At 45.6% G+C, this 23398-nt stretch overlaps 2 protein-coding genes across 8 annotated transcripts in view; one reads left to right on the plus strand and one right to left on the minus strand.

The window, feature by feature from the left end:
• Positions 1 to 19935, minus strand: part of CEP89 (centrosomal protein 89) — a 76688-nt gene extending 56753 nt beyond the window's left edge. For 2 of the 7 annotated variants that reach the window (XR_003524334.1, XM_027620217.2), the window contains exons 1-5: positions 19711 to 19933; positions 17611 to 17717; positions 13265 to 13423; positions 10691 to 10874; positions 1735 to 1837 (exon numbers count right to left, since the gene is read on the minus strand). Coding sequence is in view for 6 of the 7 variants with exons in the window: in XM_027620217.2 (XP_027476018.1) it covers positions 1735 to 1837; positions 10691 to 10874; positions 13265 to 13423; positions 17611 to 17717; positions 19711 to 19749 (592 nt within the window). In the remaining variant the exon portion in view is untranslated. Of the gene's footprint in view, positions 1 to 1734; positions 1838 to 3576; positions 3772 to 7709; positions 7817 to 10690; positions 10875 to 13264; positions 13424 to 14147; positions 15385 to 17610; positions 17718 to 19710 lie in introns of those variants that run through there. The other 5 variants (XM_027620221.2, XM_027620218.2, XM_027620220.2 and 2 more) reach the window with 5 other exon arrangements.
• A 189-nt stretch (positions 19936 to 20124) lies between these two features.
• On the plus strand, positions 20125 to 23100 carry FAAP24 (FA core complex associated protein 24). Its single transcript, XM_027619361.2, has 5 exons — positions 20125 to 20254; positions 20440 to 20558; positions 20673 to 20812; positions 20997 to 21149; positions 22502 to 23100. Exons 2-5 carry the CDS (start codon positions 20453 to 20455, stop codon positions 22775 to 22777), a joined length of 675 nt encoding a protein of 224 aa, XP_027475162.2. The 5' UTR covers positions 20125 to 20254; positions 20440 to 20452; the 3' UTR covers positions 22778 to 23100.
• Positions 23101 to 23398: the final 298 nt, after the last annotated feature.

Genomic DNA, 23398 nt, shown 5'->3' on the forward strand with positions numbered 1-23398 from the left:
GGGTCCGGGAAGCACGCAGGCAGGGCGTGACTGCTTAGAAGAGCGAACGGCCTAGACCGGCCTCGGGGACCCCAACATTTACTGGGCAGGGAGAGGAAGATGAGCCTGCAAAGGAGATGAAGAAGGGTTACCCAGAGAGGCACGAGGAGACAAGGGGCACGGGATGTCATGAAACCAGGAGGGAGATGGATTTTAAGACTGCGGGAGCAATCCTCTGTCTGGAGGCTCCTGAGAAGCCACGGAAGATGTGCCTGTCAGGATGAAGGTCAGCAGCTGGGGGGAGTCATGGAGACAGAGCGAGCCAGAGTGCAGTGTGTTCAGGGGACGCCGTCAAATGAGGGAAGGGGGAAGGTGTGTAGAGAGCTGTCTTTTGATAAACTGCGCTATGGAGGAGAAAGAGAAAGCACAGTGGGGTGGGAGAGGGCATGACTGGGATCAGAGGAAGGCAGGGGACAGCGTCCACGAATCTGGCAGCTCCGACCAGGGGACTGGTATCTCGACCAAATGACCTCAGCCTCTGGTCTCCTTGGCCAATTGCTAGGGCGCAGGAGGGCGCACGTGGCTCGCAGAGCTTCACAGCTTTGGCCTTTAGACAGGATTATCAGCCAGCAGGATAGGATAGGGCGGCTTTCCAGTGCGTTCTGTTAGCAGGACACGGCTAACTTCTCCACTAGCCCGTGGGCCACTGCAACGCCATCCCCAGCATTGCATCTGGGCCTTGGGTGACCCTCCAAAGGTGTCTCTTCCTTGGGTGCCCTATGTATGCATTAAGTGTACGGGAGCAGCTCTTCCCTCTCTCTGCTACAGCTGTCTCCTCTAGACTTCTCTCTAGCCCTTCGCAGGCAACCCTGTGATAGGTGATGATTCTTTATATTAAACTTTCCCTGTTCAGATCACCATGTGCTTTCTGTCTCCTGATTGGATTCTGACACAATAACACACCAGGCCATGGGCAGCACAGACGTCAGAAAACGGATGGACATATGTAAACACAGGGAGATATTCAGGGTGTGTGTAAGAGAAGAGGCGGGTAACAAAATGATGTGTTTGTTACACCTGCATACATCCTAAATTATTAAAATTATCTACGACAGTACAATTACGTGCATTTATGTATTTCTGCATTTCAGGGTTCTGGGGGTTTTTTTTTTACAGTGAGAAAGTATTACTTCTGTAATTTAAAAAGAAACTTTTTTTTACATGAATTTAATATTCATATAGATTTTCCTACAGGGATAAAACATGCCACCTGACCAGCTGGTGTTTTCTGGTCCAGGTATTACAGGGCCAGCATTCTGCTTTCCAACGGGTCCCCGTGAGCCTGAGCAGCTCTGAGCGTCCCGACAAAGCAGCTGTCAGTGCTCACTGTGTGTCGGGTGTCCTCACCTGTACATGGAAGCCACCTCTTAGGAAGCGGACAACTGTCTGCAGCCACGGGGAAGGAGCGTGTAGAGCGTACAGCCTGAGCCATAATCCTCCCCGCCATGTGCCCTCTCATGGCTGACAGAACGGACAAAACGGACTCTAAAGTGAGCACCTGATATGTTAAAGACAACCTAACAGCCAGGCTAGTAGCCAGGGACTAACTTATCTCCAGTGAAAACAGAACTCAGGAATATTTCCACTTACAATCACAGAACCATGGTGTGGGGCTACAATGGTTATATGCTCAAAAAATTCACCAATAGTTATTGCCACAAAATGCTTTTATATATATATATATATATATTTTACCTTTTTCTTGTGTACGTTGTGTTGTAAGAGGCAAGCGTGGAAACCCATCCTGGTCAGAAATATTTTCGTCATCTTCACTGTCCACCCCATGTGACAGTGGAACCTTTTTGTTACAAAAGACAAAAGAACATGTGATAAATGTTATCTGTTATCAAATTTCCTCCGACCAAACTCAAATGTTTATTCGATACCTCCTCCACAGCCACCTGCCGCTGAGACACAAAAGGACCACACCCAGCAGGGCTGGATGCAACCTCAGGTCCCTCCGGAAAAGCCTGGTAGCAAAGGCAATGCTGTCCAAGCTATGCTTAGGCCAAGGAGAACTCTGCGTCCCACCCATGTCACCTGGACCACCTGCCTTCCTCACTCCTGCCAGGGACGAGCCCAGGAAAGGGAGCTGCATCTAGCCTACTCAGGACAGCACCCAGAACCATTCCAGCTGGGTACTGATGCCATGTTAGCCATCACTACGTGGGCCAAGAACTGCCGAGCTGCTCTGGGAGAAGCCTCATCCAGGTCACTGTGTGGGCTCGAGGCCTGTCAGGTCTGCTAAGTTTGCTGTCTGTGTGAGTTGTGTAAATGTTGTTTCCTGAGGGAACAGAACCCTCCCTGCCACTGTCCTGTGAGGGTGTCCTACGTAGGTACCCTGAATGGTGGCAGGGCTGCAGAGCCGGTCCTTACAGACCTCCCCGTGAGGAGCCTGAGACAGTCCCACTGGGGCAGAGGCTGTCTGAGGGGAAGAGCAGTGAACCAGGTCTTATACAAGAAGCCATGACTGGCACTCTCTGGGCTGCTGTCCCTTCTGCTATCCTGACTCTTAAGTGAAGTCTTGCTCATGTGATAAGCCGGGCCTTGCTGTGCTGTGGGCAAAGGGAGGGCCATTCCCAAGGCTGACAAGAGAAGTGGCAGCACTGACTGGCAAGATGTCCACCAGAAGGGGCGTTTCCAAGCCGAGAGCTAAGGCTGTTAGGCCCACCGGGCTCTGGGAACAGGGCTCCAGGGTAACCCCGCCCAGGAGGGCGCACAGGTCTCCCACTCTACTTAGCTTCTGAAGGAAGACAAAATGACTTCTCCACTCTTATCTCCTGGGAACCAACTGCCTGGTTCACCCTGTCAGAGATCTATTAAGTGACTCCCATCAAGGAAATGGGAAAGTGCTAAGGGGCCTCAAATACCGCCCTCTCTGCTAGTCTCCGAGGGTGAAGGCTGACCCCCATATAGGGCCCTAGATTGTACCTGTGCCACACACTGGTGTCTAGGCGCCGTATGGGCCCACTGGAAATACATCCATATACACATGGCGCTTCCCAGCTCCCTGTTCAAAGAGCGCCAGACAAAACAAGCCAATACCCAGCATCAGGAAAACGAGGAAGTCCCCAAATGGTAGTGCTGCACAGCAGGCTACTGTCAGCCTGGACAGTGAACCAAGCACCACGGCACACGACAACTGAAGACCCTCAAATGCTCCAAACAATACAGGCTGTCCTGACTAAAATCACAGCGTTTTCAGAGTAGGCAAAACTAAGGTGATTCTCCAAGAGCTGATCAGCTCTGGGAGTCGGGGCAGTGGTGAACTCTGGGGAAGCAGTGACCTCTTCTCCGTCACGAAGGGAACCTTCTGGGGTACTGGTAATGTCATTTTTCTTTTTAATCTGAATGGTAGCCAATTTATAAAATTTCACTGACCTGCACATTTATGGTCGCTATACCTCTGTGTATAGTTAATACACCGACTAATAAGCCTAAAGAATCTGTGACCATATCTTAAAAACCTCTCTAATTTAAAAGTTTGAATTTAAAACATTTTTTAAACTGCCAGATACTTCTGAATATAAAAATTACCTTGGTGATTCAAACAAAACCTGAAGAAGAAATGGAAGGAAGAAGCAGGCCAAACCGGCCGCAGCGCTGACGTCAGAGGTGCTAGGAATGGCCTGTCCGCACGTGCCTGCAGCACCTGTGCCAGGCTCCTTCACACTCTTCCTGGGTGGTCTAGCACCCCAGATTTGAGAGAGGAACGTGTACATGCTATAATACCTAGGGTAATTTTAGGTGGGGAAGAAAGGTATAATTTGCAACCTAGTAGAGGGAAAGAAATCAAACTGAAAAAATCATCAATTCAAAGAAAGGCCAAAAAAAAAAAAAAAAAAGAACTAAGGGGAGAGATAGAAAAACTAAAGATGACAATGTTAAACTCAAATATACCCACATACACCTTAAATATAAAAGGACCAAATGCTTCAGTAAAAAGACAAAGGAAAAGTTTGTCAAACCCGGTTTACAAAAAACTATATGCTGCAGTGATAAATGGAGGAGTAGTGTGGTATGTGAATTGTATCTCAGTGAACTTGTTTTAAAAAATGATATGCTCTTTACAAGACACAGATAAACATGAGGACAGAGAAAGGCTGAAATTAAAGGATGGAAAAAAAACAGGTCATACAACCATCAAACAGAAGAAACATGGAAAATGTCATACAAAATAGATGTTAAAGCCAAACACATTCTTAGATATAAAAAGGTTCACTTTATAGTGACAAAATATTCAATTTACCAGGAAGATACAGTTTTAAACCTGTACACACCTAACAATGTGGTTGGATGCAAAGGAACACATGTTCTGGGATTTCACGCATATAAAGTTCAAAAACATGCACTAGTGATCAGCGATGTCAGAAGCCTTCTATTACTTGGAGGAAAAAACCTGCCAGCACAGCTAGGAAGCTGCAAGTATGGAATCTTTTTTTTTTTTTTTTAAGATTTTATTTATTTGACAGAGACAGAGAGAGAGGGAACACAAGCAGGGGGAGTGGGAGAGGGAGAAGCAGGCTCCCCATCATGACCTGAGCCGAAGGCAGCCGCTTAATGACTGAGCCACCCAGGCGCCTTGCAAGTGCGGATTCTTATAGCTTCAAGAGTTTGGCAGCTGGGAGACCAACTACCTGGGTGTAGTCCACTATTCCTTGGCCTCCAGCAGAGATTAACCCGAATGACACAGGGCCCAGCCCATGGGGCGTGGCCACCTTCCCGGATGCCTCTCCTCACATCAATGATGATCTAATAAGATACATTGTATGTTATCAGAGGTGGAGCAACAGAAGGGTCCAGCTAGCTCCATCTTGGGGTAAAGTCAAGAGTGTGGTAAGAATTTGCAGTGAACCAAGAACTAACTCCGGTTTTCTGGTGGTTTTGTTTTGTTTTTGTTTTTAAGTAGGCTCCATGCCCAACGCGGGGCTCAAACTCACAACCGTGGATCAAGAGTTATATGCTCTACCAACTGAGCCAGTCAAGCGCTCACAAGAACTAACTCTGAAAGGGGCTGTTCTGACGTGCAAGGTAGAAGGACCTCCGGAGGTCCAACACCATGCTTGACTAAGGGTTTGGGGATCCGTGTTTCCTCGCCTGCTGCATGAAGGAGACCCCACACTGGAAGATGGCAGAGCTCACTCTCTTGGTGGCTTCTGCACATTGGCTGGAGGGACCACTTGGTGCCCTCCTTGCTATCCTGGCCTTCTACTGCGACCAGTGGGGGTGAGGTTCCTGCAGAGGTGCTAGTACTGGTGGAGCAGAGTCAATAATCTCCATGCACAAAGACTGACGGGGGTATTTCTATCTGCACCTGGACATGGACATGCAAATGCAGAGACTGCAGGAGACATGCCACGGCAGGCACCGCTACATCGTCTGCTCAGTAATCGGTGCCCTCTTTTCTCCCTTGCTAAGAGATTCCTGATTTTGTTTGGTGCACATGGACTCTGCCCCAGGGTATGACCCATGGGAATCTCCTTCCCCTTGGCCAGTGACCAGTCAAGGGGTGGCCATATGACCAATGAGACTCTGCTGGGAGACTTCCAGAAAAAAATGTTCTCCCTAATAAATACAGAGCAGCATAATGAGAAGGCCCTTGTGCCACTTCTTCCTTTCTGCTTTGGGATCAGGAGCGGCTGCACCCACTGGTGACCATGAAGAGGAGGAGGCCAAGGGGATCTCAGGCAGCAGCCTTTGATAGACAGCTGAAACAATATTAGAATCTCCTGCTTTTTGACTTTGTTAGGTCAGAGAGTTTAAGGTCTACTATTTAAACCTTATGTTTGTTTATTCCATATCTGCAGCCAAAAAAAAAAACCCAACACAGATATCAAAGTGATCACAGAGGCTTCTCCTGGAAAGAGGAGGACTGGAACAGGAACGGCAGGTTTCAGGACAAGCTTGTGCTTTCCGTGCACTATCCAGAGCTTTTATAAGAAACACATAGTCATGCATTACCTGTGTAATGAAAAGAAAAATTTAAAGAAATTGAAAACTAGGGAGACAGAAAGGGGACATTCCTAATCCTAAAGAGTAGCAAAAGAATGTCCACTATTTCTTGGCCTCCAGAAGATTCTAGAGAGGACTGGTTTACCCCTGCATGGGTCTCCATCCAAGCACATGGCAGACACTCAAATATCAGTTTGTTGGCAGGTGGTTGGATGAATACATGGGCAAGTGAGCAAACGTGTGGCACTTTATGACAAGATGCTCTGCAAAGCCACAAACACATTAGCAAGAATAAGAATAAGGAGAGCTTCGAGAAGATTCTGCTCATGAATGCTATTCAAAAATAGTAACAAGGCATTTACACTACACTCTCTGCCCTTAAAATCTACTGAAAGCAATCAACAGAATGGGGGGAAAAAAGAAAAAAAGAAAACTTAGTCAATGGGCAGAAAACAGTTACCAAATCAACAAAATTTGGAATGGAAAGAGAAGCCAAAAGCTGCCAAACCTCCTGAGACTTCTGGCATGCAGATGCTTGAAAAACCACAAAGCCTCACGGTTATAAAGGTCCACAGTAATGTTCTGACGGGTGCAATGAGAGCGAGGGTACAGTCATCCCCACGTGGCCAAAGTGAGGGAAGGAGAAGCTAAAGGGAGACACCAATGGACAGCCCACCTTTACTGTCCAGAATCCAGCTTCTATTCTCTCCAAGAAATGAAGGACAGCACAGACTGACATCAAGAACCCAAAGAAGAGATACAGAAGACCAAGAAAAGTGACAAGGCAAGAAAAGATGTGGAAAATAAATTGGTAAAACTAAAAACCAAAAGGTAAAATGAAACCAATACAGAGAAGGTAAAAGCTATACTAGAAGCAGTAACACAGTGACAGAGATGAGGAGGGTACACAGAGCAAATCAGAGAAAGTGACACTGCAAAGAAAAAAGAGGGACAAGTGATTACAGAAAATAGAACAGACATGGAAGACAAAGGACAGCTGACAAATGTATAACTCATGTTCCCAAAGGAGAATAAAACAAATAGATAAGCTTAGTCAATGATAAAACAAAATAGGGAAGGAAATGTTCCCTGAAAACAAAAAAGGGATATGAAAACCTGTGTCTGCAGAATTAAATAACAAACTAAATTTCTGGAAAAAAGGACAGATAATAATACACACCGCAGTGAATTCTGGTGAGGTTACTGAACTCAGGATAACGAACGACCCTACTCAGGTGTCAGGCAGAAGAATCAAGTGACCTCAAAGGGAAAAGCAAGAGGGCCAGAGCTCCTTCCTGTCCCTTTGCTGTCTCTCTCTGCAGTCCCTTCAGAAATGTTATGTCCCCCACCGACATGGTCTCACGCCACCCTATACTTTTCCTTTGTAACATTTGTTGTAACTGTGATCGACTAACTGGTGATCATGTGACTGCGGACTCTGTCTTACACAGCTTCTCCAGCACCCAGCACAATGCCAGGTCCTCACTGCATGCTCAATCACTGTATGTTGAATTACCAACCTACCCAGAGTGTCCTCCCTAACACAGTCCTTTGCAGAGAGGTTATCTGACTCACCCAAAGCCATACGACTGGGAAGTCGAGAAGTGGGGACTTGAACCCAGGTCTCTGAATGCCCATGGCACTGTTCTGTCCACTGGACGCCAGCATAGCGTGAACTGACCACAAATTCACACCCCCCACTTCCCCTCCAGCCTTACTTTTGGGTGGCACCAATAAGAAAACGGCTGAAAACAAGACTTGCTTTCCATGTTAGGCCATTTCTGAGCGGGTGCACACTTCACATGAAGATGTTTGCCCAACTACCCTGAAACACAGAGAGAGGCATGAGGTATAGATTTAAGTCCAAATCGCCTGATTTGGGTAGCTCTGTTTCCTTATCTTTCTAGTTTTGAAAATTGTTTAAAGGATAAAATTATAAATTATTTACCTCAGATTAAAGAATGTCTATAGTAAACACAGAGAAGGCAAGTTTACTTTTTGATATTAAATGTACCCCCCAGGCAGTATCTCCTTCAGAGCTGGTGCCATCGAGCGATTAAACAGCATTCTTGCAGGCTCTACACACCCATTTTCCCCGAAGGTATACACTTTAATCATTTCAATTTGAGAATATTTGGCCAGTCTAAGAAATAGTCTCAATAGGCAAAAGGACGATAAACACAAATTTTAATTCTAAACAGAGAAACTTGGTCGCTCTGGTCTGAATCCTGCCTCTGCCCCTGGATGGTTGGTTGGGTAACAACCTTGGGCAAGTCACTTACCCTGTTTCTTCACACACTTAACCCTGAGGGTGTGAAGTAAATGAGATGGTACATATAAGCTGCCTAGCCTGTATTAAATGCTCAGAAAATGTCAATGTGCCTTCTTGCGCCTCTTGTGTCACCCCTGGAGCCCTCTCCCCACCCCCACTCCCAAAAACCTAATGGTAAGACTGGGGGAAAATGAAATCCCTTTCCAGCTTAAAGGGCCCTTTCATTCATGCCAGCTGCAACTGGCCAGGACAAGGTACAGACTCTGATGAGTCCTTCCAATTTGCAATCAGTTCCTAAAAGTCCACCTCTGGCTCCTGGGTTGTGTAGGGACAGCGTTCCTATTGGTTGGGATGAACAGAAATGGGGTGACTGGCATGCATACGCTGCTGGTGGGAAGGCAAAAGGACAAAAACTGCTTTGGAGAACAATCTGGCAACATCTGCTGTGACCCAGCACACATAAGTGCATGGACCAAATGTGCGAGGAAACAATCCAAATGTTCATCGGTAGGGGCATAGGAAAAAAGGTAACGTGGATTCATCTCAAAACTGCAATGCTGAGTGAAAAAAGCCAAGAGGTGGAATGACTGGTTCACTATGATGACCTATTTACAATTAAAAAAAAAAAAATTGTAGGGGCACCTGGGTGGCTCAGTTGGTTGGGCGACTGCCTTCGCTCAGGTCATGATCCCGGAGTCCCAGGATCGAGTCCCACATCAGGCTCAAAGCTCAGCGGGGAGCCTGCTTCTCCCTCTGACCCTCTCCCCTCTCATGCTGTTTCTCACTCTCTAAATAAAATCTTTAAAAAAAAAAATTGTGCTGTATTTGTTTGCTGACACTTATTTGTGGTAAAAGAATAAAAACACAGACTTCTAGAATGTATTCCAAATCCAAGAGCAGATGACCTTCCAGGGAGGGAGACAAAGAAGATTTCAACCCTAACTATAATTTCATTTCTTTTAAAAAAATCTGAAACAAGAAAAGATAAGCTGTCAATACTTGCTCATCTTGAGAATGAGAATACTAATGTGGTATATTACTTTCTACTTTTCCATTTGTTTTCTTGCTGGGTTATAGAAAATATAGACATTCAGCTTTAATATAAACTGAAATGTCAGACAGTTTTCCAAAGTGGTGGTACCAGCTCACACACCCACCGGCATTAGACGGTAACCTCACCAACCCTTGATGTTGCTAGTTGTCTTGCTCTACTTTTCACATCTTAAACTAAAACAAAATTTCCCAACTGCACATGGGTCCTGAAGCCACCATGACAGACATGCCTACAAAATAAAATATGTATCCTGCTAATGACAAAGGAGGTAGTTTAGGTTACTTTAATCTCTTTCTTCTATGGGAAATGGGGTAGCAAGCTTTACTTCCAAAACAGTTGAGTGATAAACAACTCTGTCTGTAACCTCAGTGCAAAATACTAGCCAGAAAGTATGCAGACTGAGGGACAGAGGGACTTCCCCTGGGCCTGTGGCAGAACCTGCTCTGGGCTCGGCCGCCACCTGCCTGCTCCAGCCTCCTTGCTGTAGAGAAACCTCACTCTGCATGTTACAGTCTGCATGTGTTAGAAAGTGATGGTTACTTCACAGAAGGACTCCTCAAACTAAGCTCCCTAGGACCACCGAACATATGTTTCAATATAGTGGGGGGGCACTCAATAGAAATATAATCACTCTGAATATCATTTGATGTTGCAAATCTATAATATCGTCACTATGAGTAACACATGTTATAGTGATGGTAAAAGAGAGAAAAGAAAAAAAATTATGGTGCTGTCTTTTGCCATTAAAGAAACAGCACTATCTAGTTTCCTGAACCCTGGGAGCACAGAGTTGAAACCAGAGCAGCTCGGGCAGTGGTGCAGGAGCGGGCTCCATCAACCTCTCTGTCCCCCGGTCCCTCCCGTGTGACGGGGCCGTCAATGCAACCTACCTCACCGAGGCAGTGGGGGCTAACTGCGTGTAAGAGCTTGAAACAGAGACTCCTGTACGGTAAGCACTCAAAGAATGTCCTCTACTACCATGAGGAATGACGATATTCCTCTTCCCGGGCATGAATTTGAAGAAAGGCTGCAACATACTTGTTGATACTGGAAAAGTGACAGGAAAAGTAGCTCTGGGGGCCAAAGGAAAGAGCAGGTTTCCTTAGCACCGCAGGAAATCTAAATTAAGAATGTGAAGATGTTTATCTTTGTCTCTGAAGGCCCTGTCTTTGAACAATAAAGAAATAAATAACAATAAAGAAATCTGTGGCCTGACCAGATAAAAAAATGAGACTGCCCTTGTTCAGAAAATCAGCCCCCAGAGAAGAGCCACCAAAGGCAGAAGAGAGAAAAGAAAATCCTTACTGATGCACTCTACACAATTTACGGTAAGTTAAGAGGGTGCAGAAGACATTCTGGAATGTGAGCGGCACCTGATTTCTGTGGGGCATGGCATACACAGCGTCACTGAGACCTCCCTCCGCTTTGCGAGCGCTGGCATCTGCCGACTCCCCGCTGCTCGAGGACAGCTGTGCCTCAGTGTCCTCCTCCCTGTAGCCCAGCATGTCAAAGGACGGCAAAGAAGATCTTCTTCCTGTCTCATGCTGCCAATTTGGTCTGCATTAGAAGGTTGGGAGCAAAATAAATAAGCAAGCCACTGAATACTTCACGTGTATTAGATGCCCCACCATCAAATTATTATAACCACCTTACCAAACATACAGAAGCTAAAGGATTAAGTCATCCACGATCCCATCTCCTTGTACACTTAGCATTTCTTTCTAGCCTCTTATGTAGGTTTTCCTAGTTCCTATCACTGCATACCTACACAATTTGCCTAATTGGTAATATATTTTTAAAGTCAAAACGTAAAAGGTGGGACCCAAGTCGATACACCAGTTTAGGCAGCCATTTTTATGTACTTAGGTTTCTTCCCTCAATTGTCACTGTTACAAATACCTCTGTTATGAACATCTACGTGCAAATAATCTCTTCTGTATTTAGGATCCATCTTATGAATCAAATTAACTGTGCAGTCAACTGAGTCAAATGGTGTGGCTATTTTGGGGGTCTACAGGCATACTGCACAAAATCATTTCACCAATCAACTCCCCAACCTGTGACCACGTTAGTAACAATTTTCCAAAACTTGGCAAAAGAACTTAAATCTTACTGTATAAATCTGCATTTCTTACTGAAATAATATATTTCCATATATTTGTGTGCAAGTCCTAATTCCTCTGTGGTGAACTGTCTATTCATGTTAATTGTCTACTGATCTACTTTGCTTCTAGTATGTCTATTTCAATTTGAAATTAACCTTTTTATCTACAAAGTTCAAAACTGTATTTACTGTAAGTATTTTTCCTATTCTATTAATTCCATTGTGGCTATGTAAATTTTTTTAACATACAGATGATTTAAAAAAAAAAAAACCCAACTTTTTTTTACCTTCTAAATTCTTAGCTTAGAAGGGCATTGCAGGCATCTCCCTCTGAGAGGTTTGATAAGAGTGGCTATAGGATTTCCTGGTCTAATTTATGTGTATGTACAGATTAATCCTTTCATTTAATAGGAATCTATTTGGTATATGAACTAGGGAAGGCTCAAAGCTGGTTTTTTTTTTTCCTACTACTGCTAATCACTATACTTGAATCCTTTCCTTCCCCTTTGCTCTGTGAGGCGGCCTTTATGAAACAGCCACCATGCATGCAAACCCCAGGTCCCCTGAAGGCATCCACATACACTTCTCTATGTAACAGGTCCTACTGTTTTCGCTACTTCAACTACTCGTTTTAAATATGAAGTGGCTAATCCAGCTCTCCCCCTGAGTCGAAATGCTCCCTTTCCAGATTTCCTCTGGTGGTCTTATCTGCTCATTCTTTCTAGTTAAGTTTAAGATCATTTCCTCATCTTTAAGTTCTAATCCAGCTGAAGTGAAATTCTTACCAGGAGGAAAACAGGCTATATTCAAACATCTCAAAATGAAGTCAAGATTAAAATGTGAACACCAAAAACATTAACATGTCCTAGAAGGAAATAAGCAAGCATTCATAGAATAGGGAAGGCCTTTCTAGATTTCACAATAATGTCAGAAACTACAAAGACTGATAAAAAGGTATGCAAAAAAAAAACCCTCAAAAAAACAAAATTGAATAAACATGACAGATAAAAGGCAAATCTGGTCATGTATACACCCAACCCCACCCCATAAGCCCTTAAAGCCCTCAGTGTCTTCCTGGTGTTCCTAGGGGGAGGGGGTGGGGAGGACCAAGCCTCAGAACAGGACAGCAAAGGCATCACTAGGCTGGCCCCTGCCCACTTCTCCAGGCCATCTTGAATGACTGCCCACCTCACCCAAGTGCCCCCAGCCACAAACATCTTCCTTCAGCTGCTCACATGTGTCCTTGTGTCATGCTCCCTCTTCTCCGAGCCCCACACTGACCATCTCCTGCAAGCCCCTGAGCCATTCCCAGGCACTCCTTGTACCTTCCTCAGCTCTGCTCTCAATGCTCTCTTCCTGAGGAGGAAACCCTTCCTGACTGCCCAGCCCGACGTCAGCTCTCGCCCAGCTCAAGCAACAGAGGAAATGTTGTTAAAGAAGAGAGAAGGCTATAGGATAGGTGCCAGTGAAGGTGAAATCAGTATGGATGCTCAGAGAGGGGCCACACAAGAAGTGGTGGGTGACAGCTCGCGCATCTAGCTTGTGGGCAGGGGAGTCCTGTGAGGGGCTGAAGGCAGCCCTGAATTCTCTGGCTCTGCGCGGCCATGAAAACCAGCGCTTTCAACGAGCCAAAATCTCACAAGAGCCGCTCTAGAGAAAATTCTGATACGAGTCAAAAGCAATCAATGTCCCAGGACAGTGTCCCTTTGACCCTGGTGATAGAAACCTGAGTCCTAAGCTCCAGTCCTAACCACACACGCACGCACACGCATGCGCACATAAGCACACATGAGCTGGGGCTCCTCCATCAGAGAAGCAGCAGAGCCAGCGATACGGTCCTTACTGAAGCCTCAGCTCGGAGGTGGTGGCATAGGGTTCGATGAAACTGTCCTTTTCAACGTAGGTTGTGTCACTCTCAGACAGGGATCTCTGGCGAGGCTGAGGAATGGCAACGGTCCGGCCGGTCAGTGTTGTTGTTAGGATGACTGCAGCCAGAGCAGATCTAGGGACAAAAACATGCCAGGGAGAAGGTGAGACACAAACCGGCAAGCTGAAGGCTGAACAACAGGACACGAGAGTTACTGAAGGGTGACCTTCTGTTCCATATTTAGTGCGTAGCTACTATGTGCCCACCATCTGTTAATGTGCCTCATTTCATCATCACACCAACTGAATGAATGGATATTACTGTCATCTCCATTTTTTCCTAAAACATAAATGACTTGTCCAAGATTTCCTAGCTAATAGGAGATGGGTCCAGGTCCCTAATCTAGGCAGTCTATATTCAAGTAGTTTCCTTTTAAAATGAAAGATCAGAATGGGGGGCAATAAAGGGAGACATAAAAAAATATAAAAGATTTTATTTTTAAATTATTTTTTTAAAGATATATATTTATTTATTTATTTTATCGAGAGAGAGAGAGAGAACCCACAAGTGGGAGGGGCAGAGGGAGAGAGACTCTCAAGCAGACTCTATGCTGAGCGCAGAGCCTGACCCAGGATCTCACGACCCTGAAATCAGGACCTGAGCTGAAACCAAGAGCCAGACACTTAGCCAACTGCACCACCCAGGTGCCCCCAAAAAAGATACAAAAGATTTTAAAGGGCATTTTAAAAACACTTGCAAATTATTCAAAACTATAATACCGGGAAGACAGAGTAATGGATTTACCCTCCCTCTTGAAAAAGCAAAACCAAACAAAAGATTTGCAACTGTGTCAGCTTACTGCCTGAGAGAATTTCCAGGTCACGGCACAGGGAGGAAGAGCTGAAGTGGAGCCAGGCGGACCTCCTGAGCTGTGGAGACGAAGCTGAGCGTCCAGGAACAGCAGAGCGGACAGAATTTGCAGGACAGAGGACTGGAAAGGAGAGAGCTGAACAGAGAGAGCTCTCGAAATCTGCAGACGGCCCCCTGGGTGTTCAGCAAAACATTCCTCAGTGCATGAATGTGAGGAAACTATCCAAGGCTGGGGGAAGAACCATCCACAAAAATTAGAGGATCAGTTCCAGGTGCTTACACACGGTTGGGGACAATGCCTGTACCCACCAGACAGATGGGAAAAAATTATAATCTACAGGACATTGAGTACAGTCCTCAGAAAGGTCTTGCCTCAGTAGTGGGGAGTAATTAGCCCAGGATTGAGCACTGCTTCAGATGTATCTAACAAATCATAAAAACAAGACCTAAAAGATCAAATTGGTTCCAAGTAACTTAACTGCATCCCAGAACAAAATTCCAGAAGATTTGTAGGAATACAAAAATACCCAGCACACAACAAGGTGACCCTTACAACAGTGTCTAGTATGCAATCCAAGATAACCAGGCATGCAAAATTATAGAAAACCACGACCCAAAATGATGAGAAGAATCAACAGAAACCCACTCAGAACTGAATGCATATGTTAGAATTAGCAGAGAAGGACATTAAGACAGTTATAACTGTATTCCATACACTCAAAAAGCTGAGTAGAAACACGAGAGATTATTAAAAAAGACTTGAGCTTTGGGAGTTGAAAATTACACTGTATGGGACAGACAGCAGATTACTCATTGCAGAAGAAAACACTAGTGAAACTGAAGGCAAAACAAGAGAAAATAGCCAAAATGAAACACAAAGAGGAAATAATTTAAAAAAAAAAAGCATCATGAGACATGGGATAAAAAAATGCGACTGTTTTATGCTTTAAGCCACTAAGTTTTGGTGTAATTTGTTACACGATAATAGGTAACTAATACAACACAGCCTTTTCAACAAATGGTCCTGGAACAACTGGATATCCATAAACAAAAAAATGAGCTTGAATCTGTGCCTCCCACGCCATATTCAAAAATAAACTCAAATTGGATCATAGACCTCAATGTAAAGCCCCAAACTATAAAACTTGTAGAAGAAAATATAGGAGAAAATCTTCGTGGCCTTGGGTCAGGCAAAGATTTCTTAGATATGATGCTGAAATAATGATCTGTAAAAGAAAAAAATTGGTATGATGAACTTCATAAAAATTTAAAACTTCTGCTCTTTGAAATACACTGTTAAGAGAATGAAAAGACAAGCCACACACAGGGAGAAAATATTTGCAAATCTCATATTTGATAAAGGACTTGTATCCAGAATATATAAAGAACTCTCAAAATACAGTAATAGGAACACAAACAACCCAATTTTTAAAAGTGAGCACAAGATTTGAATAGACACTTCACCAAAGAAGATATACAAATGGTAAATAAGCACAAAAGATGCTCAACAAACTTAGGTATTAAAGAAATGTAAAATAAAACCACAATGAGATACTACTACACTACTACTCTTAGAATGTCCAAAATTTACATTCATAAGCACATCCGTGGAGTGAGCCTCAAGAAATATGACCCCTTGGGTAGAGAGATCCAGAAATCTACAAGGAAGGAGTTGGGAATTTCTGATGTGCACATGGACTCCAGGCACAACAGGGCTGCCTGGGCCAAAGGAATAAGGAATGGGCCATACCAAATCAGTATATGGTCGTCCAGAAAGCATAAGGAAAATGGAGATTCACCAGACAAGGTCTATACATTGTTACCTACACACTGTCACCACTTCTGAAATCCTATCAACAGGCAGTATGAGTTACAACTACTGTCAACTAAAATTATAAAACCACACACATGGGCACCTGGGTGGCTCAGTTGGTTAAGCGACTGCCTTCAGCTCAGGTCATGATCCTGGAGTCCAAGAATTGAGTCCCACATCGGGCTGAGTCTGCTTCTCCCTCTGACCCTCCCCCCTCTCATGCTCTCTCTCTATCTCATTCTCTCTCTCAAATAAATAAAATCTTAAACCCCCCCCCACCCCACACACACACACACACTACTGACCAAATCAAGTGTTGGTGAGGATGTGAAGCAACTGGAACTCATACAATGTTGGTCAGAACATAAATAAAAACTTTGGAAAATAGTTTGACGCTTACTTAACTGTATATTTATACACCTAGTATATATGACCCACCTATTCCACTCCTAGGTATTTATCCGAGAAAAACAAAAGTGTGTGTAGAAAACAAAGATTTGTGCACAAATGTTCACAGCAGCTTTGTTTTTAAAATAATAAAGCCTGAAAAAAACTCAAATACCCATCCACAGGTAAAAGGAGAAACAAATTGTAACATATTCATTATTCATATGATGGAACACAACTCAGCAATAAAAAGGATGAATTACTGACTTTCACAACAGTATGGATGAATCTCAAAATAATTATGCTGAATCAAAGAAGCCGGTATAATTATTGTGTATAATCCCACCTGTATAAAATTCTAGAAAATGCAGACTAATCTAATGTGACAGAAAGCAGATCAGGTGGCCAGGAGATGGGGGTGAGGGTGGATTGGGCAGAGGAATGGGAAGGAGGAGAGAAGGACAGGGGGTAGGAATTACAAAGGAATATGGTGTGCCTCCTGAGAAAAAACACTTTGAAATATTTTTAGTGTTTGTTTTTTCCTTAAGTACCATGTTGCTAACAAGAAGAGCCGTTTATTCGTGTTTATTCCAAGCCGAGGACTGTTATAAGTCCAGAAGGAAACCTGAGGGGATGATGGGTATGTTTATTATCTCGATTGTAGTGATGGTTTCATGGATGTAAACACATGTCACAACATGATGTGTTTCAAGTATGTACAGTTTATTGTTAAGTCCATCATACCCCAATAAAACTGGTTTAAGAAAAGACTGTTAAAGGCAAAAATAATAACAATATATTGTGGGATTTATAACATATGGAATTAGAAGGGGCAACAGTAACACGAAGGATGGGAAGGAGGAAACGGAAGCAAATGGCTGTGGGATTCTTACGCTATCTCTGATGTTGGGAGCATCGGAAGATGGGGGAATCCCAGGCCCTGGAGAGTGAACATCCTTCTTCCTTCCTTCCCCAAAATCAGCTCTTTTAAAAGGCAGACTTGTATTTCAAAAGAAAATTATGTGCATAATTCAAATTCCTTTCAACATACTACGAACCTATATACTTGGGCTTTAATGCTTTATATCTGAAAAACTACTAATCGCCTTCAATTATGAAATGGGCAAACTCCACACACCTGAAAGGGACAGATCGTTATCCCACAGAGAAAGGATATTAAGTGCTTCATTATGGAACCATGATAAGCATTTCAAAGGACGTGAATCTAATGGCCTGTTCACCTGAGACTCACCTTGGTCTCTCTGGAGAAGGGTTGGGGCTGCGGGGAGGAGGTGTGCGGGGCACAGCTGGCTTTGGTGCGATGCTGGCTGCAGGTAGAAGGCCATGGATGATGTGTTTCTGCACAAATGAAACCCAGCAGCGTCACTGGTGTATGGGATCACCTGGGTCTTGTCACCACCCTGCTTGGAGCCTGAAAGGGGACACCTGCACTGGCCACCCAGGGATCTAACCCCACCAGGAACCCAGTCCTCCCCCTGCCATCCCCAATTCCCATCTGGCCAGGCAAGTATGCCCACCCAGGGAACACCACTGCAGCTGCCCATTGTGGGGAACCTCTCATCCTTCCCTCCTCAGAGAGGCTTCCCGGACCATCCCCCAGAGTCACTCTCTGGGACCTCCAGTCTCACAGCAACACCCCAATGACCCTACTCCCTCACATGCTACCCCACCTACAGAATGGAAGCTTCCCAAGAGCAGGCAACCTTCTTGTCTTTATCAACCCTGTAACTCAAGCACTTCCCCCATTACTCCACACTGTGTAGAAGCTTAATGAAGATTTTAGATAGTTTACCTCCAAGATGCAGAGTAACGAAAACTAGTTCCTACACACAATGAAAATCAGAGAATCTGGCTTTAGGCAACTGGCAGTCATTCAGAAGTTTCTGAGTATAGCCACTCTCTAGGCATTAGCCATTATTCACACCTACTAGAGGCAAAACACCAAGACTGCAATGAAGAAACCTTGTCTTCATCGACAAGGTAATAGAGTATGGAGGGAAAACACCCAAGTACTTATCACATAACACAGAATTATGGAAAGTGCCAAGGGAAAGGTAAAGACAAATTTGGTTCTGGGATGGCACAGGGAGGGAAGGGCTCCTCCAGGTCTGGGGGCCAGCAAGGGAACCTCTAATGTCCCGCTGGAAAAAAAATCACAGAGGCATTTAGACTGGGTCATCAAAGATGGCCACTGCTCTCACATGTGGGAAATGAGATGGAAAAGCATTCTAGGAAGAGGGAACAGCATGAACAACGGAAAGAAGCAAGACAGTAGTGGCAGCGCTCTAGAACTAACAAGTATTCCAGTTTGCCGGAATATAGAAGCGTCTAAGGAGAGGCTAGAAGAATGAGCTGGGGTTAAGAGTGGGGATTGTTCCCATTTAAGAGTTTTTATATGTGACTAAGGAGAACCTGTGGCTTAGTGAGGAACACCCACCGAAATTGGCCCCTGGAAAGGCTCATCAGGCAGTGGTAGGCATGAAATTGGGAGTAGGCGCCTACAGTGACAGGGTGGCTATGATAAGGTTTGGAAGGAAGCATTCCAGGCAGAAGGGCTACCAAAGGCCTGAACGAATAGAAGAAATGGCTGGAGTGTGTGGGTGTTGGAGGCACTAGGTTTTAAGGAGCGCAGCAGCACGATCAGATGTCCAATTTAAGGAGCGCCTGGGTGGCTCAGTCGTTAAGCGTCTGCCTTCGGCTCAGGTCATGATCTCAGGGTCCTGGGATCGAGCCCCGCATCAGGTTCCTAGCTCAGTGGGAAGCCTGCTTCTCCCTCTCCCACTCCCCCTGCTTGTGTTCCCTCTCTCGCTGTGTATCTCTCTGTCAAATAAATAAATAAAATCTTTAAAAAAATAAAAGAATCCCCCTGGCTGCCATGTGGAAAACGATCCTAGGAGAAAGGTAGGACTGGAAGCAGATAAACAGTGGGGAGCTGCTGCAGCAGCCAGGTAGATGCTGGAAGCCAGGGTTGGAGCGGGAACAGCTGCAGGTTATATTTAGTGGGTAGAATCTATAGAGCTTGGCTGATGGGGTTACGCGGTAGGTAGCGGAGGGAGGACTCAAGAACGACCTGCCACTGGGGGTTATTCAGCAGTGGAGTAGGTTTGTGCGGACAGGAGTGCTCCCCGACACCGGAGCAAACGTTGCAGGGGAGACAAGGCGACTCCTGTCTCACTGAGGCCGACCCTGGGATAGAGGATGCTTTAGAACACAAAAAAATCAGGGCTTCTCGAGTGGAAAATAACTGCCTTTTGTGCTGCCACCTGGCCTCAACCTCAGGCCAAATCCCAACCCCCTCCCGTTTAACTCCTGGCCCCCCGGATCTACTTACAAACTGGCTCTTGCGGCCCCTGCGAAACCCCTGGAGCATCCTTGCACGGGGAGTGGCCGAACCAGGGCTGGACCGACGTGCAGATTTCCTCCCAGGCGAAGAACACTCCCTAGAACCTGAGCCACCCTCCCGTTGTCTTAGCCCCAGACGCTTTTTCTACGGAATGCACTTCGCAACAACCTCGTCTTCCATTAGCTCCGCTTTCGCTTCGACCAATCAGAGCTAAGGTTACTCCGCACCCGTCGCTCTTGGCAACCAGCGGTCCCCCATTCAAATTCCTCCGGGGCGGAAGCAGTGCGTAGTCCGTCCTCTTATTGGCCAGCTCAGGCGTCGATCTCTGACGCTATAGCCTATCTAGCGCCGTGGGAGGTGGAGGGCGGGCAGGATGAAAAACTGGCAAGCGCACCAGAGGGAAACCGGAAGTGGCGCGCCGCCGGTGAAAGCTCAGGATCTTCTGGCTGGGGCCCAGGTGGGGTTCGGGCTGGCTCCGGACCGGACTGAGCAGCTGTGGGGCAGACCGAGCGGGGGTACCAGGAGCCAGCAGGTGACGAAAATGAGGGACGCGGCTACCGGGACGGGAATCTCCTGGGTCTTCGACTTTGGCAAATAATTCAGTCTTTTAAAGACACTGCAAGCGGGTTCCTGCCAGAGAGGCCCCGACTTCGAGGGGAGCCTGGGGCGGTGTGCGGGAGAGCCTGCTCAAATGCCGTCTTCTGTTTTCCTTATTAGATCGAGGCCGCCGATGGCCAGGAACCCCGCTGAAGGCACCGGCCCCATGCACGTGCCTTTTGGGCATGTTGTGGCCAAAGAGAAGTGGCGCGGGTCGCAGCTCGTGCAGGGGATGCAAGGTCGGTGGGCTGCCTTTTGCATAAGCCCTCTTCTAAGCTTTTTCAAAACGTGCTACCTACTGTCGCCTTTCACACAGAGCTCACGGAACTCCTTTTTCTTGTCTGTGTTCTAAGGGAAAATTAAAATCGGTTTTGAGGATGGCCTGACACCGGTAGATTTTTACTTGTCAAGCAGATCTTGCATTCTTTATGTCACCGAAGCTGATTTGGTGGCTGGAAATTGCTACAGGAAGAGGCTTGTTCGGGTTAGAAATGTAAGTACTGAATTGAAGACACTGAAACGGAAAATTGACTTCCATCTGCCACCTCCTCCATCCTCTGGAATAATTTATATACAACCATTGGCCATCCTTAGCATTCTTGGACTGATAGCTTTCTTAAACTGGAAGGTAGTTTTGTTACAAAATGGTTTACTGTTTTTTTTTTCTTCCTTTGAAGTCCAGTAATCTTCAAGGGATTGTAATAGTTGAGAAAACGCAGATGAGTGAACAATACTTCTCAGCCGTACAGAAGTTTACGGTGCTGGACCTTGGGATGGTGTTGCTTCCAGTGGCCAGCCAGATGGAAGCGTCCTGCCTTATCATCCAGTTGGTAAGTACTGATTGCTACTCCTCTGCAGGAGCCCTGCCTTACAGACTCTCACCTGACCTTCCTGGATCTTTCACTCCTGCTGCTGCCCTTGCTACAGTTGCAATCCATCAGTCCTGTCTACAGTATTACTCACTTATCTGTGGTCAGCTGCAGTCCAAAGCAGGTGATCCTTATTTATTTATTTATTTATTTATTTGAGAGAGAGAGAGAGGGCACAAGCGGGCAGAGGGAGAGAGAGAAACAGACTGCTGAGCAGGGAGCCCGACGTGGGGCTCGATCCCAGGACTCTGGGATCATGACCTGAGCTGAAGGCAGACACTTAACCAGCTGAGCCACCCAGACACCCCGCAGATGATCCTTTTTTGAATGAAAAAAAAAAAAAAAAACCCAAAAAACAAAAACCTGATTCTCCATTGTCTTCACTGATTATTCATCTTGGCTGTGCTTTAGAATTTCCTGAGGAACTTTTAAAAACAGCGATACATGAGCCTTACCTCAGACCAATTAAAAATCAGAATGTCAGGATAGGGCCTTAAGCGTCAATTTATATTGTGTTGTTGATTTTAAATTTCCCTTTTGATGTGTAGCTAGGATTGAGAATCAAATTGAAAAATGCAAGCAGCCCCATGTTGTTCATAGATCACTCTTCCTTCTCCGTGGCGTCCCTTGCTTCATTGTTCCTAACTTCTCCTGATGTAATGTTGTCTATCATCTACCTTCCTATATCCACCACTAACTGAAAACTGGGTTTCTCCTTTGATAGGCAAGCTGTATCCAGGTCCTGTACCAAGCAGGTCCAGTTTAGTTTTAATTTAATTCCATACTGGGTGCCTGGGTGGCTCAGTCAGTTAAGTGTCTGCCCTCCACTCAGGTCATGATCCCAGGGTACTGGGATCAAGTCCCACATTGGGTTCCCTGCTCATCGAGGAGTCTGCTTCTCCCTTTGCCCCTCCCCCCTGCTTGTGTGCGCGTGCTTGCTCACTCTCTCGCTCTCTCTCAAATAAATAAAATCTTAAAAAAAAAAATTTAATCCCATACAACTGAATTGTTTCTTAGTGGGCCACAGGAACATGTTTGAATTCCTCAGTATGTTTGCGTTGCTTTATCCTAAGCATTCTGAAAATCCAAGTTTTAATAAATCGTTCTCTTAGTCCTCTGTGTACTCATATGGTTCATCTTTCAGTAATTTTGCTGATGCCTGAAAAATTGTATTCATGGTGTATGAAAATATTTGTAGTGGTAAGTCAAGCTGGACCAGATGGAAAAGGCAAAACTAAATTTCCATAAATTTTTAAGAGAACTGCCAGTCCTCTAGAGGGCGCTCATGTGCTTTCCCTTTACCATTGGTTTAGGTTCAAGAACAAACCAAAGAGCCCAGTAAGAACCCTTTCCTCAGTAAGAAACGGGCTCAGATCCCTGAGCTATCCCTCCTTCGAACTGTGCAACAGATCCCAGGAGTTGGAAAAGTTAAAGCTCCCCTTCTGCTTCAGAAGTTCCCAAGTATCCAGCAACTAAGTAATGCTTCCACCCGAGAACTAGAGCCAGTCGTGGGACAAGCTGTAGCGCAGCACGTTCAAGCGTTCTTCACACGGCCCAGCTGGGACCGCAAGCTACCGGATCTTGTTTGATTTTCATATTTAAAAATGGAGAACAAAGACTTTCCTGCCGCAGCACCTAATGAGTGACTGGGTGAGGCCTACACGGAAGCTGCCAGTTGCCCTGCCTTGCTCTCTGGGTTTGGGCGTTTAAGTTAGTGGGGCTCCCGATAGCCTCGCCCTCACTCTGCTAGTGGAAGAGGAGGTGTGGAGGGCACGCCTGGCCGGCGCAGTCCGTAGAGCATGTGACTTTTGATCTCAGGGTTGTGAGTGAGCCCCACCTTGGGGGTAGCAATTACTTAAAAAACAAAATCTTAAAAAACAAAAACAAAAAAACAGGGGCCCCTGGGTGGTTTAGTCAGTTGAGTGTCCAATTCTTGGTTTCAGCTCAGATCATGATCTCACAGTTTTGAGATCAAGCCCCGCATTGGGCTCTATGTTCGGCATGGAGTCTGCTTGGGATTCTCCCTCTCAAAATAAATAAATAGGGGTGCCTGGGTGGCACAGTCGTTAATCGTCTGCCTTCAGCTCAGGTCATGATCAGGGTCCTGGGATCCAGCCCCGCATCAGGCTCCCTGCTCCGCGGGAAGCCTGCTTCTCCCTCTCCCGTGCCCCCTGCTTGTGTTCCCTCTCTGTGTCTCTGTCAAATAAATA

Source organism: Zalophus californianus, chromosome 17 (assembly GCF_009762305.2).
Source record: "Zalophus californianus isolate mZalCal1 chromosome 17, mZalCal1.pri.v2, whole genome shotgun sequence".
Taxonomy (NCBI): Eukaryota; Metazoa; Chordata; class Mammalia; order Carnivora; family Otariidae; genus Zalophus; species Zalophus californianus.